At 48.9% G+C, this 19266-nt stretch overlaps 1 protein-coding gene across 3 annotated transcripts in view; it reads left to right on the top strand.

The window, feature by feature from the left end:
* The window catches only part of LOC8029073, a 97124-nt gene that overhangs the window by 71214 nt on the left and 6644 nt on the right, over positions 1–19266 (top strand). For all 3 annotated transcript variants that reach the window (XM_029995084.3, XM_029995085.3, XM_040205855.2), the window contains 2 exons: positions 17062–17324; positions 18999–19062. In XM_029995084.3, coding sequence (XP_029850944.1) covers positions 17062–17324; positions 18999–19062 — 327 coding nt within the window. The remainder of the gene's footprint in view (positions 1–17061; positions 17325–18998; positions 19063–19266) is intronic.

The raw sequence follows: 19266 nt of genomic DNA, 5'->3' as shown, positions 1-19266 counted from the left end.
AGTGAAGCGAATCGCGCCATTCGGGCTGATCAAGTATAAAACAGATCATTCGGATGGCAGCGGCCTCTTAAACTTTTTAGGATTTCTTCGTTTTCAACCAACGCTTGACAATTGGCTTGTTTCTTGCGCATATGTTCTAGGGTTAAGCGAGCGACAAAGCAGATGCTTTGAGAGGTTAAAAACAACAGTGGGGCCGCTGTAAAACAGCAAATATCGGGTGTCTGTATTCGTAAGCGCAATGCTTGAGAGCGCTGAACTACCTTAAATTGCTCGAATGCAGGCGTTGACTGAGCCAGATTCAGTTACCCATTGTTTTGGTTTCCTTCTTTATTGTGCCAACTCTTTCTTTGTCTGCAAATCGCGACCGCGCAGTTGCGCGAGAAAAATAGCTAGGTGTTGAACTCCAGAGTGGAAGGGAAAAAGAGGGGTGCCAAGAGAAGAGAAGAGGCGAGATTCTATCTTCGTTTCAGCTTCGGTCCGAGCGTGGCCGATGTTATGACCCAAAGGGCCAATCAAAGAGCGCCAAAAGCGCAACGTCATGGCGTGCTCTCTGTGCTTGATAGGACTAGCCGGCAGAAAAGCGCGCACAGAGAGACGGCGAATCCCGGCTGGTCCTATCAACTGCAGAGAGCACGCCATGACGTTGTGCCTCTTTCGCTGTTTGATTGGCCCCTCGGCTCATAACATCGGCCGCGCTCGGACCGAAGCTGAAACGAAGTATAATACACATGTTTGCGCTTGATGCGCACAGAAGTACCGTTGAAACAATGGAGGCGTTTACTTATACGTTGCGAGCAGTTCGTGTTTACAAAGAGCGTCAGTCAAACTTTACTGCCTTTTTTTTTTTTTTTTTTGTATATAACATTATACGCGATTTCAAAGGGCTAGAGTGCACTCAGGTGTGCTTCATTCTCGGGTCTTCTGTTCTAAGACGCCACGTTCGCAGCTGCGCGTTGATAGTGCAGAGTTTATACACATGCTGCAGAGTTTATACATATGAGGAGGTACAACCAGGTGTGTTAATGTCCTATTTGTGCTGGGACGCTGAGAAAATGAAACGTTATGCTCAATGTCCCAGCACACATCGCATTTCTCCGTGACCCTTGTGCGCTGCAGGAAAGACGAAAGAGCATTTTCTTTTTTGTGTATGACATTCACGTTCTAAGTAAACTGCGAGGCAGTGCATTCTAATGATTTTGCACTAAATACACACATACAAACACACAGACTGTGCATCCATACGCGCATATACACATTTATAATAATTCAATACATATACACAAAACATGCGCACTTGTACAGACAAACAAAAGCTAGTTGTCACATTTTCTACACTGCGGCGTACATATGTGGACAGACTAACTGCGTGCACACAGCGTCATATACTGCCTTCCCCGAGTACGGCACACAGATAGTTATCTAACACTTCCGCGTGCGCAGTCGGCAAGGCAGAGCCACACGGGCGCACGAATGCGAGCACTTGTACATAAACGCACATGCACTCAGTCATACTGACATCTTCAGTGCGGCACAGCGCGACACCAACCATCGGAAAGCGGCAACTCTGGCCAGCTTAAAGGGAACAAAGGACTCGTGCCGTCTTCCCCAGCTCGATTGAAGCAGTGAAGCTCACGCAGCACGGGCTCTCGAAGGGTGGGCCGTGTGGGGTCACGTGCACCATGCACGCGCCGGTCGGGAGCGTCTTGGCGGAGTAGCACCATCTGTCGCCAGGCCGTGAGCACGCACGCACGCACAAACGCACGCGTGAGCTGGACCTGCCCTCGGAGAAAACGCAAAGAAAAGACGCCCCTCTCCGAGACATCCGGTGCCTTGATGCGAACGCACGGCGGTAGCGGCAGCTGGGCTTCTGAGCGTGGCTGGCCGTGGCGGCGGCCATCTTTAAAGCCCGTCTGGCGAGGAGGGCCGAGTGGCTGGGAGCGTGGTGGTGCGGCATCTCCGGGGTCCGCACTAGCTAGTGTGCCCGGCTATCCGCGTTCGAGCCGGGTGCCCTCGGCCGCATTGTGACCGTGGATGGAGTAGAGACAGCGCAGAGGCACCCGCGCAGCGCGCACATGACAAGAATGCCATTCATATGTATCGTCGAAGCTAAGTAACAGGGAATATTTTCTTTGTTTGAAATTATTAGGGAGTCCCTGAATGAGCTGCATTAAGTGGTCTTAAAATAAGTCTGTAGTTGTGATTATCATCTATTTCCACTTCACTCCATTTGAGCAAAGTACACTCTAAAAAAAGCCCGTGCGTCTACTTTCCCGCACAACACTCGGAGAGCCAGTCAGCGCAACTTACGGAGGCAGCTCGGCCAGTGACGATGCCGAAACATATGTTTAGACCTAAAAACGCAGTCTGAGTTGTGACATTAAGCAATGCAAAACGTCACGCTTGCGTTGCTTAATGTCACAACTCGGACTGCATTTTTTGGTCTAAGCTTATGTTTCGGCATCGTCATTCGCTGACCTGCCTCCGAAAGTTGCGGTGATAATTTTAATTGTGGAATAATGGTTATGTTATGATGTTTGCGTAGTCTCATGGCAAAAACACCTGCGGTTTTTATTATATTCTTTACCGTGTACTAGCAGTGTGTACATTGCTATAACTTGAGTTGAATTTCTATTTGAACGAATGTCTCTCGAAGGCTAATTTATGGCAGCCTACACAACTGTTTGCTACGCAACCGTTTTACTGGCTAGCCACCGCGGGCAATTTTCCATGCGACCCTCGTCTTATGCCTAAATTCGGGCTCTTTACTATATCGCAACACCGCGAGGAGTTGTGCAGCGAACGTGGACGAACTAATGAAATAAATAATTGATCGTGCGGCGCACCTATGTCCTTTGTCCAAGGTCAATGGCAATCCACGGTCCGTAGGCCGCCCTATAAGGTTCGCTTTCTCTTGGGAGGACACACAGTCGGAGGAAGCCCATAGGCGCGGCATTCTAGAGACCGCACAACCCTGTGCTTCGCACAGCGTGGGAGTTCAATGCGCTTCCCGAATTGGCGGGCGCCGAGGAGGGCCTTGCCGGGCACACCATGGTGCGCCGTTAGCCCGCGCGGCTGCCGCTGCTGCTCGTAAATTCTTGTCGCGCCGACGCGTCTGGTGATACGGCGACTCTAGGGTTGCCGCTGGAGGAGCTGACAGCGCAACAGCCAGCGAGCACGAGTGCCTATCTGGTGTCCCTCTCCTTCCCGGTCGAGCGGGTCGAATCGCGATAGAGGCTTTTCTCGAGTTGCGGTGTACGCCCCTGGAACCTTTAGCCTTACGAAATATACCCCCATCGGTCAGAGCTCATAGCATATGGGGGGTTTCCGAAAGAGATGTTCAGCTGGATCCGTCCATTAGTTCCCACGCGAGTAGGAAGACCCTTGGGCGACGTGAGGGAAAACACTGTTTGATTGCACCATGCAAGGAGCGCTAAACCAGGGGTTATGACCTTATTGGTCCGTATTTTTTAAAGGCGCATGAGATGGCGTACGCGCCTGCGTCTCTATGGGAATGCTGGTTTGAGTATTGGTATACTTTCCTGCGGAGCACCGATACAAAGGTGGGAAGCAGCTTTCCTCTTGAGAGCTTCGCTTTATAAGTACGGCAACTCTCAGTTTCAGTGCCAGCGTGGGAGTGCTCGACCTCGGTAACAAATATGAAGAGGCGGAATCGACGATTAAAATCATTAAAATAAAAAAGCAAAGAAAAAAAAACTGACGACTGCTAACTGCGGTATTAATGCCTTCTGAACGTGGGCAGAAATAATGTATGGATTGACCCATGCTTATTTCTAGATGCGTCTTAATCGCAGCGGCATGTGCTAGAGTAGACGCGATCGTCTCACGAATACGTGCGAAACGTTCCAGGAAGAGAGAAAATGCAGTGCGGCCCATCTCTAGCCGTGGATGTTCTTGGGAAACGCTTCTGAATTGCGACAACCTCGCCGTCACCGCTTCCCCGCAAGAAGGGGTAAAAAAGCACCAAGGTCGTCGCTGTCCGAAACGGCCCTGCGTTCCACGGCTGCGTCGCCGGGCCCCGTGTGTCCGGGAGCCTGGCTGCGGAGATTATCATGTCGCCACGGCTGAGCGCGCACCGGGGCAATTACAAAAGATCGCAACAAAGGGAAGCCCCTGCGTCCGTTGGCTGACCGCCCCTGGCGAGAGAGTGCGTGCCGGCACGCACTTTTTTTCTCGCAGCGTTGAGGAAAGCGTCCGCGCCCCTCTTTTTCCACCTGGAAGGTAGACAACGTCCTCCCGGACCATCGCCGACGACGCTGTCCCCTAATTGACGCCGGTCTGTGGCAGCGACCCGTCGCCAACGCTCTCTTTGGAATTCCTCGCTTATTAGGAGGATTCTTCGGATAATGAGCTCCTCTACCGCATCCCACGCGAGAGGCACACGCGGAATGCCGCACAACAATGCAACTGGAGCGCTCTTTCAGCGACTCTTCTTTCTACTTGATGAAAAATGTGCGTGCGAGTTTGAGCCATTCTACTTTCACGAAATGCTGCCGTTTACGCACACCACCTATTGCGGCTACCTGACACTCTTCTCCCTCTGACTTTGCTTGGACAGACCAATCCGGCACGGAACTGCGAACTGGACAAGTTCGTCGCGAGCCGGGAGCCGGGACTTAAATCGATTTGGGTTGTAGGTTTCGCCGCAGAACGCGAGTCGCGCACGACTCCGATCCGCAAGTACCGCTGAAGAGCGGTTTCGGCGAGTTGGAAGCGCGGGACGTTCCAGCAGTGCCCGGGAACTCCCCGATCGGGAATTCCTGTTGTCTCATTAGCGGCGTCTTGGAGGACAATCGTCGCTGGCGCTGCTGGTTCCGATGCCGCCTTCCCCCTAAAGCGTGTGGCGGGACGCACGGGTGGACGGTCCGCGACGCGGCTGCGGAACAAATGCCGGCCGGCAGAGCTACGTGTCGCTGGAGGGGGAGGTTGGTTATCGGGAGCCCAGATCTGGGTTCGGTGGTCCCGAGGCTCCGCCGAGCGGCTCCGTTTTGCCTCTGGAGACGCGGAAGCGGGCGACCGACGAACGCTGGGACGCCCAGCAGCGGACCCGTCGCTGCTCAGCCGTCGTCGGCGACCATTGTGGAGCCGTTTTGTTCGGGAGCGACAGTCGCGCTTGCAAATGGACGATTGTTTTCGATAGGCGATGCGGCACGAACAGGTCGTCGAGAACGTGTCTTATGAATTTGCAAGCTCTACTGTCGACCCACATAGCAGAGGTCCACTGCGTTGCTTGAGACACGGCCCGGAGCATATCCCATTAGATCTGCTATTTACGTGACCTAACGGCGTGTCGCTGTTCTCGTTGACTGCAGAACAGTTGCCTTGTTTGGATGAGGAGGCCTGCTTTTCACCGTCTGATTGGGGAGCGGCGCCTTCGAAGTTTAAGCACGTCTCGACGATCAAATTCCCCAGCGGCGCGGGCGGAGGAATAGTGTGCATTGCTTTCTGGAACAAACACAATTGCGCTGTTCTCTTCTGTGCCTTCTACTATGGTCTCTAAACATGGAAGTGGCGAGTTTGTATTGAAACGTCGTAAACCACTTTCGGAGATAGAAAGAGAGTGAAGAAAATCTTGGATCCTTCTGTCTATATCCTAAAGATGACATGCATGTGTCTCATTCTATAGCTGTCCTCATAGATCCCCGTAACACTCGCACACTCCCGCAAAAAAAGCTTCCAGGTCGAAACTGAAGAGGATGTATACCTTCTCGTATCACTCTAAAAAATGCCCTTGCGTCTGTTTTCCCGCACAGCACTCGGACAGCCAATCACCGCCACCTACGGAGGCAGCTCAGCGAATGACGATGTCGAAACATATGTTTAGACCAAAAAAACGCAGTCTGAGTTGTGACATTAACCAATGCAAAACGTCACGCTTGCATTGCTTAATGTCACAACTAAGACTGCGTTTTTTGGTCTAAACATATGTTTCGGCATCGTCATTCGCTGATCTGCCTCCGCAAGTTGCGGTGATTGGCTCTCCGAGTGTTGTGCGGGAAAGCAGACGCACAGGCTTTTTTTTTTTACAGTGTACGTTCGCGGTGCCGCAGTGTCAAAAGATTTCTGCAGGGAACCTGCAGACGCGCTTCGTGTCATCCCACCTTTGAGTGACGGGGTGGCGGTTTTCGCAGATGCAAATCTCCAGTGTATGTAGGTTTGTTAAAACGATGGACGCTCATTGGTGCGCCCTATGTAGCGATGCGTAGCACACGTGCGGCCTGTTTTTCTCGTTGAACTGGCGTAAGAAGGTCACCTGCGAAGGGCGATGGATTGTTTCGAAATTTTACAGCCGTTTTGCAGCGCGCATTACCACAACATTAGAACGTAGGCACATCTTCCCACAACGCTTGTGCGGCGCTTTTCATCATTAGGCCGCGAACTTGCGTTGCCCAATGTCGTCCATAGTTTAACTAAGACACCACAAAGACAATGCGAGGGTAGGCTGCGCAGGTGACTTGGAGATCAGGCACGCGATAGAATCGCGGGCTCTTCAAACGTACTTGCGTAAGGCCTATATATTCCGAACATTAGTTCGGTTCGTGGCCAATCTTTGACCAATTCGTGAATTAATTGGGTTGTCGGCAAGTGTAACAGTCACGGATCCTCGTTATAAAACCGTATCACGGCGATTCAAAGGCATTCAGAATGAATATCTTTAGAGAATCGGCGAAACTGCGTCCCTGTAAAGTTTTCCGGCGCTTTAAACGCTAAATGTAAGAATTACATTTTTTTGGAGAATACGTACAAATAATTTGTATCTGTTACGCCTGTATGCCGGATTTATCGCTTGTGATGTATGTAGGTTCTAAAGAGAAATGAATTGTCACCCTTCGTTGGGCGTCCATCGTGTTTTCCTTTGGTTTGGGGCGTAAAGCCCTCGGCTGGTTGTCGAGCTTTTCATTTTGTGAACACTTCTGAAGATGTGATGCGCGCTATCCAGGTCAGGCGGGCCAGAGAGCGCACTGCGTCTTCGCCTCCGGCCGTAAATGCCAATCTATCGAAGTGTGACTGATGGCGCGGTCAGGAGGAAGTCCGTACGAGTTCGGAGCGGATATCCCTCAGCTCGGTCGTCCGAGCGCGTTCGACCCGGGTCTGTGCCAATAAAGCGTGCACAACGGAAACGATTCAGGTGTCTCTGATAGTGCTCTGTTTACAAAGAGCGCGCCTTGTTTCTCGGGAGAGTGAACGCCTTGCGCAAGACGCGCGATGGCTTCCCATTGTCTTGTGCTGATGGACTACCGCGCTGGCGCTGTCCTGATGCGCCTGCGAGGAACGTTAAAGGATCGTGAACGCTCTCCCCTGCAACTTCTCTCTCCACAAACAACAAGGACCAGAAAATGTCCACAAACAAAGACCAGAAGACGTACGAGAGAACTAAAACCCAGACAACGAGCTTGACAAAAATGCATGCTTGTGGAAGAGGGACCTCGCGCTTATTAGGGTCAGCTCCGCGCCAAAATAGCGGAATTTGAGATTTTTGATAAGGATTGCTTTCCGGATTAGGCGGAGTCACCCTGTACTTATTCAGTCTACACGTTATTGGTGCGAAAGCGGTATTGGCGCGCGCCGCCCCACTTTGCTCAAGCAGGTTTGCCCCGCCCACTTGTGTGCCTTCAAAGCACCCATAGCGCTCACAATGTCACTCGTGAATGCGGTCGGCGGTATTTTGTGCTGTAGCATTACGCAATGCAATCATGACGCTTTGCATTGCGTAATGCCACAGCGCAGACTTCATTTTTAGGTCTAAACAGATGTTTCGCCTCATCATTCGCTGAGCTGATTTCCTAGATCGCAGAGATTGGCTCTTTGAGTGTTTTGCGGGTAAGTTGACGCGCAGGCATTTCTTAGAGTGTCGATGGTCACGCAGCGAACAAATTATGGCTATCAAATGTTAAATATCACACTCCCACATATGCTAAATAGTCTTTGTATTGATAACATTGATTTTGACAGTTAAACTTTCAAGGACATGCGCCTATAGTTTTGTATGTGATTATTATTTTTGTTTCACGTTTTGTATTTAGGTGAACCTTGGTCTGTGGGCATATGAACCGTAGACGTGCGATGTTTCTGCTGTATAAGTTGTCGTTAGTACGTGTATATGCTTTCTATGTTTTGTATGTTTCCGTATGCTTGCTGTTGACCAGTGTAAGGTGCCCGAGGACCAGTCAAGCTGCCTACTCCAGTTTTTCTCCTTTTGGGCTCCCAGTCATAATAGATGGGAAATAAAGTTACTATTATTAAAGTACTGCTTCAAGTAGGTTTGGAGAAATTGTACTTTAGTTGATGTACATTCTCTGAGTATATACTTGGACTTTACTAAGGTATTTTTATCGGGTACTTTCCGAGGAAAGTAAAACTCCCGATTTCAAAGTGTATTCCCTAAATTTGGTCTCGGTGAAGTTAAGCTCTTTCAATAACCACACGCTCGCGTCCGTAGCTTTCCTGGTACTATACGTACTTTCTGAGGTACAGTATAAAAGTTCGCCAACCTCTAACCAAAAAAGAAAAGAAAAAAAGTATTATGTGAAAACGCGCTCTCGTCTTTCGGGACGTCAGCCGGTCATTTCTCTGGGTGAAGTAATGGCGGCTACAAGACAGATACAAAAAAGTGCCTTATAAGTTGATTGTGTTCAAATAGTTCGCCCGTGAGAGTGAAACAACTGCTTTGGTAGCCACTTGATTTTATTCGCCGCCATTTTCAAAAATAACCGCAATCCACCTCCGATCACCCCTCGGGCAATGCATACCGGTAAGAAAAAAAAAAAAAAAAAAAAAGGTGAATGAAAGGGCATCATGAAAAGATTGTGTTAAAAAAATAGTTGTACTTTACTTTAGAAGTACATTGCATTTATAGTAATTCACTTGAAGTATACATTGCGCCCCAACGTACTCACTACTTCCACTTCACTACTTTACTAAACACGCGCCGGTGTTTCGCGCGTACACTGGTGCCGCCTCGAGATATTGGAGAGTTTTAGTAGATCGTTCCGATACCTTCGATACTCCCGATAACGATTCCCGATAACCATACGATGCATGCACAGAGGCGGCGGCGGAGTGTTGGGTAACGCTATCACAGTCATCGGAACGATCTACTAAAACTATTTGCTTGCTGGGCTTACGGCCCTATCGGAACCGACGCCAATATCCTCGCGTTGTACTTCTACTCGCGAATTATTGTCACCGGGCAGACGCTCTTAGCGCTCCACCACGCGGTGTTGGGTTGTTTTCCTCGCCAAAACAACTCCCCGCCGCCGTCCTCGGTGGCGACGTTCACATGGTACGTCGCCGTTAGCGTTGCTTCTCAGTCTTATTTCAAACGACGAGCGCGAAAAGGTCACCGTCGTATCCTGCTTGCGAAAGGGCGGGACATTCAAATAGGCCAATCAGGACCCTGTATTTGCTCCTCGGTTTTACGCTTTGCTTCACATACCTCTTTTACAACGCCTACACACACAAACACCGTGAAAAAGTTGCAGTACGCCTCTGGGGTGCGGCCCTTGTCCCACCATGAGGCTCGAAGGAGTGGTGGAAACTACGTTGCGCTCGTTTTCTCTGCCTGGAGCTCGCAGGATTAGACACGTTCATGTACGATGTTTTGCGTCAGTAGTGGTACAAGTCCACTCGGACCCGTTCTGGTACATATATTAGGGTCCTTTGCTGTTCGCGTTACTAACGGTTGTTATTTTATTTATTTTTTTCTCCAAAGTTCACCTTGCAGCTTGCACGCGTAGTGTAATGTTCTTGTAGGCAGATGTTTCACAACGAGCATGATACTAAAAATGAACAGAACACAGGAATAGTGAGAAGTGAAGACGATTGCGTTAGGGTTCTGCAACCCGGAGAAAATTTAAAGGACGGCTGTTTTCCGGATTGTCTGTTTCTAAAAAAAAAAAAAAAAAAAAAAATGTTTTACCGTTGTACTAGAACCTTCTTTCTATCTGGAGGAATGTTCCGAACGTCGAAGAAGCTTTGCGCCTGCTCTTTCATCTTTTTTTTTATTTTTTTTATTTTTAGCTAATACGAAGTTAGAAATTCGATCAGTCGATCGTTCAACTATTATGGCACAACTTTTTTTTTTTTTTTTTTTTTTTGCAGCGGAGGCAAAATGGGTATTTACTTGGTACCGCACCTTTTTGCTCAAGTTATCTGCCGAACACCCGTTCCCGCGCGAGGTACGACCATTTTCGAGTTCACGTATACACCAACTCATGTTTACAAACAAACCGGAGCGCCCCTAGCGAACGCCACCGGCGCCGCGCATGCGCGAGGGGGGTGTGGGCAGGAAGCTCGCCGTCGCCCATAGACAAACCATTGAAATGCGATGTTATCGGCGTCGGTGTGAGTCCCCCTGCCCTTTTTCGCGTTCGAATTGTTGATTTCACGTCTTCCTGGCAACGTATGACTACTTGAGCGGCGTCAGCGAAATTACCGAGGCTCGTCACACCGCGAAACTTCGCGCGAATAATGTGACATGTGGCGATTCATTCCGCGTGGACGCCGCAGTATGTACGCTAAAACCTGATTCGCATGATGAGATTTCGCTCGCAATTTTCAGTCGCGACGCCGCTCGGGCTGCAAAAGCGTGAACCGTAGCTGAGATGGTCGACGACGATACTGAAAATCGCAAGCAAAATCGGACCAAGTCAATTAGGCGTAGATAGTCAGTGATAGTCACTGGTAACAATGATCAACATCTTGTATTTACTGTTTACATCGAGCCTGCTTACCAACCTTCAAACGTAAGTCTTTTGAGGCCTGCACTTACTTCTTATCGCAAGTACCGGGCCAACATATACGGGCCGGCGTAGTCTAAGAGAGCAGACGACAAGCAGAGACGTTTGAGAGAGCAGACGACAGCTCGAACGATCAGGCGGCCGTTTGAACTTGAAGACGTACTGAACCTAGTCCGCAGGTGGTCCGCACAACTTTATGGCTTTCTGGCATTCATGTTGCAACAACACAAATAAATCTGATGACCACAAGTATCCGTGAAGTCGACCCAAAGTGCTTCCCGCCCAAGCAATCGTTGCCCGAAGGCGTCTGCTTTTCCCTTTTTACGGCACATACCCTGATTCTCGGACGAACTGAGCACATGAAAACTGACCTTCAAACCTTTCTCGACACTTTTGGTACGGCCCCAGTCGCGGCGTTTTGACGAGAAGGCAGGTTTTTGTCTAGTTCCTTTCAAAACAACGCAGGAATACACGTCTGGCATGGCGACTTCTGCCCACAGCCTCAGACCGGAAGTGCGACCGACGCGCCACCACCGCGCCGTGACGTCACAGAGATGAGTTGGTGTATACAATACGCTTTTGTACACTTGAAGTAAAGACGAACACATTCCTTGTCACATGTTTATTTGCGATTTTTCTTTTTTAATTTAGCTATTAATGATTATTTGCTCGAGATGAGTATATTTCCTTTAATTGACAGTTCTGAAGAGTTCATTGCTGCGGCTTCACAACACCGATGCGACCCCTTTTCGGACTGTGATTGTTTGTAAACATCAGAGGTGCCATTACTGACTGGTCTAGGGTTGAGTGGCTCTCGAAGGGTGCGTTCCCTGTTTTTTTTTTTTTTTTGTTTTTTTTTTCGGCTGTTCGATCGTCTTTTGGTGAAGCTCCATGTTTGCCAGGTATATTGGTAAGAGGCGGGACAAACAAAATGCATCCATTGTCGTTCTAGCAACGTAGATTGTTTTATTAGGATATATCGGAAAGTTTTCTCATCACAGCCTTTTGTAGATGGGTAGAAGAGGCTATAGAGGTCAACATACCCTGCCAGATGAAACGGCATTGTCTTGCCTACGAGGGGCGAAGGTCGAGCGAGGTTTTCACGCTTGAATGCGCACGATCACTATCGTTGTTTCCAAGAACTGCAAAGGGACCAGGCATCGATTATGAGCTGCAAGGTCTTAAATCGGGTGTATCTCGAAACAACCCATTCTTATTTGAACCCTTCTCGTTTGAACCCATTCGCAAAACGCCCTTCTCGTTTTAACCTTTCGCGTTTCGACCCTTTCTTATTTATACCCGTCTCATTTGAACCCATTCTCATTTGAACCCTTCTCGTCTGAACCCATTCGCAAAACGCCCTTCGCGTTTTAACCTTTCGCGTTTCGACCCTTTCTCATCTGAACCCGTTGTCATTTGAACACCGTAGTGAGGTATAGAAAGAAGGAAAAACAGTTGAGGATGAAGGTTGAAGATGAAGCGAAGCGGCCCCATCTCTTGCATAGCACATGAAACAATTTTCCATATGCCTGCGTGCCACCCCGAGTCTGTTGACGTAGCTACATGGTCACATGGTGACGTGGTTTCAAAAGTGCTAGCGCAGATTCAGTACTTCATTTCTCTTCTGTCGCTGTATGTCGTTAAGATGTCGTCGTGTGGAGCGGATGGATCATTGTGCTAGTCGTGTGCTATTGCTTTTAATGGCCAATTCGGGTGGTAATTTTCCCTGAAAAAAAGTTTTCCCATATCTTCGGCAAGAGCGTTCGCGTGGTCAAAGGCTGGCGGGTGCAAGCTTTTCGGGTTGCGCTTCTCAGGCGTGTACCGCCAATTTACCAGCAGAAGTTTTCCCGAGCTCCAAGAGGTCGGGCAGCTTGTCTGCCAGACTGTATGCGGTATCGCCACATCCGAATCGGGATAGGGAACCAAACGAAACAATGCTCGCTGAGGCGGCAAATAGCGGGTTCGAGTGGCAAACGAAGCCATCGAGACAGGCACCCTTTTGTGCTCTGAGACAAGATAGCAGAAACAACGAAGAGAAAGATAATTTATGTTTCAAAGAAAGTCAACATTTTTGTAAGAATTTATCCAGCCTGAGCAAGGTATGTTTGCTCTGAGACACGGGCTGCATCATACATCACTTTATTTTACAACTCTGTAATAACAAGTTATTACACCGCTGAAAAAAAAAGTATGCATAGTGATGCAGTTTGAAACTTGAACACGCATTACAATTTCAAGGAGTGCGGGTGCAATGAGAAGACTGAGAATTCCAAAAAAAGGTACTAGAGTTTTAGTAGATCGTTCCGATACCCCCGATAGCCCCGATAACGACACTATATGCATGCGCAAGGGAGGCGGTGGCGGAGTATCGGGTATCGTTATCGGAGTCATGGGAACGATCTACTAAAACTCTCTAGTAACAGTAAACAGAATATGGAAAGCGACGCTGACAAGCCTCCGTGGCAACAGTTAATCGAAAATCCAAACGAAGTTTATTGAAATTTGACGCGCGTGCGGGCAGCACCACACTGATTTATACATCTGCCCTTTCATTGATTTTATATTTTAATATTCTGTCAGCTGTACGGACTGTGGTAATGCCAATATTTTGAAAAGTTCTGTGAAGCCGCTTCTGTTTACACACATCTCAAAGAGTCGTAATTTATGTTGTTGGCGTATGCAGCGTGCTCATGGTACCATATAATGATCGAAGAAGTTAACAGAGCTCATTTGCGACCCAGTTAAATAAAAACGCCAGTTTATTGTGCTTTGCATTCGGGTGGAGGGGGTCACGTGATGCGCCGCTGGCGCGTTTTTGGTCGCCGGTGCCACAGGCAAGGACTCGAAGGCAATTAATTTCCCCGATTTCGCCATAAATACCGCAGAAAGATTGCGAGATCATGATGTTAGATTAATTTGGGTTCGAAATGAGAGGGGTTAAAATGAGAAAAATCTTTCTGACAATGGTGAAAACCAGAAAGTATGTTTTGAGAAAATTTGAAATGAGAAAGGTTAAAATGAGAAAAGTCGTTTTGAGAAGGGTCAAAACCCGAAAGTTTGTTTTGAGAACGGTTTAAATGAGAAAGAGAGAAATGCGAAAGTTGTTTTGCGCTGGGTTGAAATGAGAAGGTAAAAACGAGAAGGTAGAAATGCGAACGGGTTCAAATGAGAACCACCCCTTAAATCATATCGAGTGCTAATGCACTCTACCAGTTATAAAACTAGGTTTTTGTTACCTTTCTCTTCATTATTTTAGTGGAATATTCTTGCTCTTTACTCCGATAATAAGAATCGGCCCTCTCCAATCGCTGCGTGAAGCTGGTTTGCTTTTGCGGCCACTGGCAGATGAAGTGTCGGCAATAATCGGGTATGCGACAGGGGTGCGTACAGCTAATGGTTGTATATTCGTAGTAAGTGAGGCGGGTTTTCGATGAAAATATCCCTTTCCACCAGGACAAGCAGCTTGCCGGCTTGTGGCACCGTGTTTTCGTGTCTTCTGAAAACGACATAAAGTGGCGTGCCCGTATCGACAGCGATTTTCTGAGTTTGAACTATCAACCTGAAAACTGGTCAGAAGACCTATCTGACAAGATGTTTTACTTTCTGTGTGTGCGTATCTCTTGTAGGCGAAATCCTAATACGGTGAGAAACGGAGGGAGAGAAGGTCAGAGCGCGCGAAAACGGCAGAGCGTCGAGCTCTCATCGGAAGGAGTGTATACTCGCTGTTCGAACGCGTTGGGACGCAAAACACTGCGCGAGGAGCACACGATGCTCACTCCGATTGGAGGCAACCCGTGGGCAGAGCCAAAGGCAACTGGCCTTGGCGCCTATCCACTAATCCCCCCAATCATTCGGAGCTCGGCGCTCTCTCCCTCGTCTTCGAGAGCGACCCTGACGTTCTTGGACGTGTCCGCCCCACGCCGCTGTGCACGTGATGCGTCTCGATAGAGCCGCTCTGATCCTCGAGGATAGCCCGGTGCACAAAGAGGTTCAGGATGCAACACGTGCGTTTCTCTGCATTGCGCACGCACATTCTGCGAACAGTTCCGCGCGCGCGTGAGTGCGCCGGCGGTCGCTTCTCCGGCTCCTGCAGCGCCGCCCTCGTCGCGGTCCACGATTTCGCCACGGCCGGCCGCCCGGGCACTTTCGCTGGTTGACGGCCTGCGGCTTCACCCGGAAACTGGTGGCGTGCACTGCGCGACTCGGCAGCTGGCCGTCTCTCAGCACATGCGGCTACGTTTGGCTGGCGTCCGTGCCGTGATCGGGGCGCTTTTTCTCCCCGCCTGGGAAGCCCGCGGGGGCGTTTGCCGCGGTCGCCCAGCGGGCCCCCTGCAATTCAACTGAGCGTGGAACGAGAAGCACCTTGTTTATTTACGGCTCCGCGAGTGCGCCCTCTGTGTCCTGATGGCTGATATTGGCCTTCGGGATGGAGTCTCCGGGAGCCGAGAAGGACCAACTGTCGTGGCGCGCGCGCATACGCCGATGGAACCTTTTCCGGGACCAATGGGCGCACTGGGTGTCCTTTATATCTTTGTGGGGGCTAAAGTGCTTTCCTCGAGCTGAACTCTCGAATACGCTGTAGCTGCGCGAGAACCCTCGCTTGCCAGTCTAAACAGGACGAGGACTTCTGAAGTTGAGCTACGGTGGCTAGAAGGAGAAGTGTCAGAATCGCACAGCTTGCTCCGTGTGCGGCGGCGCGCTAGTGTATCATGACGACGATAGGTGCCTGGCGCGCGGCGCCGCGCCAGGAGATGCTCGTTCCCGTCTGTAAAAGTGCTCTTTCTGGAAAGATTGCCCCCATGCGTCCAGACTACCGCGATGTAAAAACGGCAAACACACTGCTTTGTTCCCGGATGCACCATGGCATGCGCTTATGCGAGAAAGAGAAGAATGCCTCCTTCCTCGCCGCGACGATGATGATGATGACAAAAGCGTCGGCAGGTTTATTCTTGTGTTACGTGAACCCAAAGTCCAGAATCTACATAGTTTAACTACATCTACATGTACGTGCCGATTGGAAAAAAAAAAAATCTGATCTTCTGCACAAAGGTGGAACAACCGAAACCACGGAACGTGCAAGTAGCTCAAGCGGGTAGCTTCGAATTGTGCTCCCACTGCACGAGGACTCGTGCAGCGGGGGCGCAATCGACCACAAGAAGCTCGCACTTGTGTCCTCTAGGGTGCCTTCATGTGCGCTTTGCTTAGGGTGGAGACATTTGGCCATTTTGTCCCACACGTTTATTTTTCTTTTTTGTTCAGAAGCGCGTGAAAGAGCGTGTCGCTGCGCGAGTTCCTGGCGCTGACTGTGCTATGCCAACATTTTGTTTTCGTCAATTGCTTTGTATTTTCCCCATGAGCGCGTGCTGTCGGCATCGGGTACTACAAAGGGTGGCATCACCCTAAACAGAAGGACATTGAGGCACCCTAGTGTCCTCCATTGTGCAAGGATTCTACAGCTTCCAATGGAGGGCACACTTCTGAAAGGGTTTTGTAGTAAATATAGATACAGCGCCATATGAAGCAATGTGGAGCGGTTCGCATGACACTCGTGCGGTGTCGAAGTAACTCGCCAAAAGAGCATCAGTTAATTTCACAAAAATTAAACTCTTCGAGAAAGAAAAGAAGAAAGATTAAGCAAGCAAACATTTCAGAAATGTTATTCCATACAAAGAGCACCTTCTGGGAAATATAATTATGATTAAAGTAACTTTTAATCGAATTTAAGTTTTTGCCGTGTATGATAGTTTTAGCGCGATTCATTTTGTGCAAAACTATTCGTTTACGAGTATGAATAAAAACAAAAACAATTGGGCGAGAACGGCAGGGAGGTCTTTCAGCTGTCATGCCTCCAGCGCGAACTTCCTACCTTAGATCATGCTTCGACGTCTCATGAGCTTCGCGTGTTCACGCGCAGCCAATGCACGACGGAAGGCAACGAGCGCGTGCGACAGACATCCGAAAGAGACGCCTTGCGCTTTTTGTTCGTGTCAAATTTGAGAAACCCACATGCATCGAATATTTTTGAAGATTGTTTTCAGTGCCTCTACCAAAAAAACAAGTTCATATACTTTCAACCGCTTAAAAAAACCAAGCTGAGGCGCGCGTGTGTGCGCGTGTGTGCGTGCGTGTGTGAGGGAGTATGTGTGAGTGTGTGTGCGTGCGTGTGTGTGTGTGCGTGTGCGCGCGCGCGCGCGTTGTCTAAGTTTGTTGTTTTCAAGACTCGGGTTTTCAAGATGTTGACAGCTCGCCTGCTTGTCCTGTTATTTTTACCGTTTTCTCACGTTCGCGTTTTCTTTTTGTGCAGACAATGGTGAAGGTGTATGCCCGCGTGCTTTGCGCGGACATGGAGTACAAGACACTGTCCATCGACCCGGGCACGTCGAGCACGGACGTGGTGCGGATGCTGCTGAACAAGTTCAAGATGAAGCACAGGGACCCGAACCTCTTCTACCTGACCATGGAGGTGTGGATGCGCAAGACGGGCATCCCCATCCGGACTATCATGGTGCTCGACGACGAGGCCCGCCCCGTCGAGCTCCAGTCCTGCCACCCCAAGGGCGAGTCCAAGTGAGTGTCTTCCCTCCCCTGCGCTGCCTGAACCCACGCGGGTGACGATTCTAAGCTTGAGTCGACCGAACCGCGGGGGGTGGCAACTTGTTCGGGATGAACCGCTCTGTTGGGAGGAAGTAAAAGCGGAAGAGGACAGAAATCTTCTTGCTCATTAGCTTCACACTTATCCATGTGCATATACACATTGAGATTTTAAACGAAATAGCAATGGGGAGCCGGGCAAGGGTGAAGGTGATACATAACTAAGGTTAAAAACACGGTGAAATGTAATCCTGAAAAGAGAAAGCTCCGACACTAGAAACAAACACACGAATGGAACCGAATAATGTTCGCATCATCTGCAGCATAAAATATAATAAAGGCCGAAAGTGATAGACCCAAATAAATGTAGACATTCTTTTGCTTACTCGTCCCCACCCAGCTGGGAGGCATATCCGGAATGGGCAACGAGAAAACAATAAAACATTGCAACCTGCAAACAGTAAAAAATAAAAAAAAGGGAAGAAAAAAAAGAATGGGTGATAATTACGCACAGCGATCGCCATTTGTAGAGTTCAGATTGCTGGTAAGATTTTAATAAACACAAAGAGGTAACAAACCATCACTTGCACGGTCGTTGCCTAATCTCTTCTTGCTTTATTGCACGAGAAAACGCCGGCGGCATGTAGTGTAAAAACGTAAACAATCCGGTGGCTGAGCAATTAACAGGCCTAACTTTGCGTCTGCCTCCGGACTTTCTGTCGTTCTTTTTCTCGGTCTTCCCCTCATGCTCAGTGCTTACGATTTACCACGCTCTAGTCCCGGTTTTGTACCCCTGACCTACGCGAAGTAGAAGCGTTCCAGCTGTCCTAATCTCGCATAAACAACCAACGGATCCGAACAGACCAACTCGACGGCTCGGCCGGTCCCGCGACTGCAGCAACCTCGCCAACCTCGCCGCGCATGCGCACCGCTGAGTAAAAGGAAATGAAGTAAGGTACTCTGTCAAGTTTAGAAAGAGTTATATACGTGAAAACAGGGGACCCCATCCCCTGTTTTTACGTATATAACTCTTTCTAAACCTACATCATTACCAACGCGCTCACTAAGAAGTTTACTCTGTCAACTTCTGCCGAGATCTGTGGGTTTCCACCAGATTCCACGGAGCGGTTGTGGCACGATTTGGGGCGCTCCGCAGGGCGGACGCTGCAAGAGATCAACGAGCGGAAGATGACCAACTCGAGCCAGATCCGCGAGTGGAATATGCGCGCCCCAAATGGAGCGCTTTTAGAGCGCTTGAGATCTGCGAGCGGCATTTACCATAAGGCCCAACCCGAATGCCCCCTGTCAAAAAATAAATAAATAAATAAATAAATAAATAAAACGCGACAAAGCGGAGCGCGTCGGGAAAACTTCCCGCTAAAAGTGCACGCTTCCCGCTTTCGGTTTACCTGCCTACTTCGCTGAATAAAGCGGATATGTTTAACCTGAACTTTTATCGCCGTCTTATCCACAAAAAACAAACAAAAAACAGATTATTGTAAAAAACTAAAAATCTCGTTGATTTTTTTTTTAAATTTTACTAGAGTGGTGAGAAAGTGTGAACACGTCTATATTGCTAATGGTATTATTACAACTTTCGCAAATTTCGTATGCATCTAAGTGTGCAATGTGTTTTATTTTATTTTACAGGTTTCTGCTGCAAATGAGGCGAGGGGGCTTGGTTAAAGTTTACGACAGCTGCCTCATGGCCGGGGTAAGTGAGAATATTGAATAAAATAATAATATCTCAATAATACATACGCTCATGCATTTGAAGAATCACAACTCTTTGTTACAATTTACATAGAGAAGGTAGATGCTCCTTCAGCATTGGTTTAAAAATGAAGACCGCGTAACTGAAACTTCAATGTACGAGGATTTTTCACAGATAAGAATGTACTATGAATTTCTGTGGGAT

Source organism: Ixodes scapularis, unplaced genomic scaffold (assembly GCF_016920785.2).
Source record: "Ixodes scapularis isolate PalLabHiFi unplaced genomic scaffold, ASM1692078v2 PGA_scaffold9__187_contigs__length_104089568, whole genome shotgun sequence".
Taxonomy (NCBI): Eukaryota; Metazoa; Arthropoda; class Arachnida; order Ixodida; family Ixodidae; genus Ixodes; species Ixodes scapularis.
This window is presented reverse-complemented; position numbering and strand designations above follow the sequence as displayed.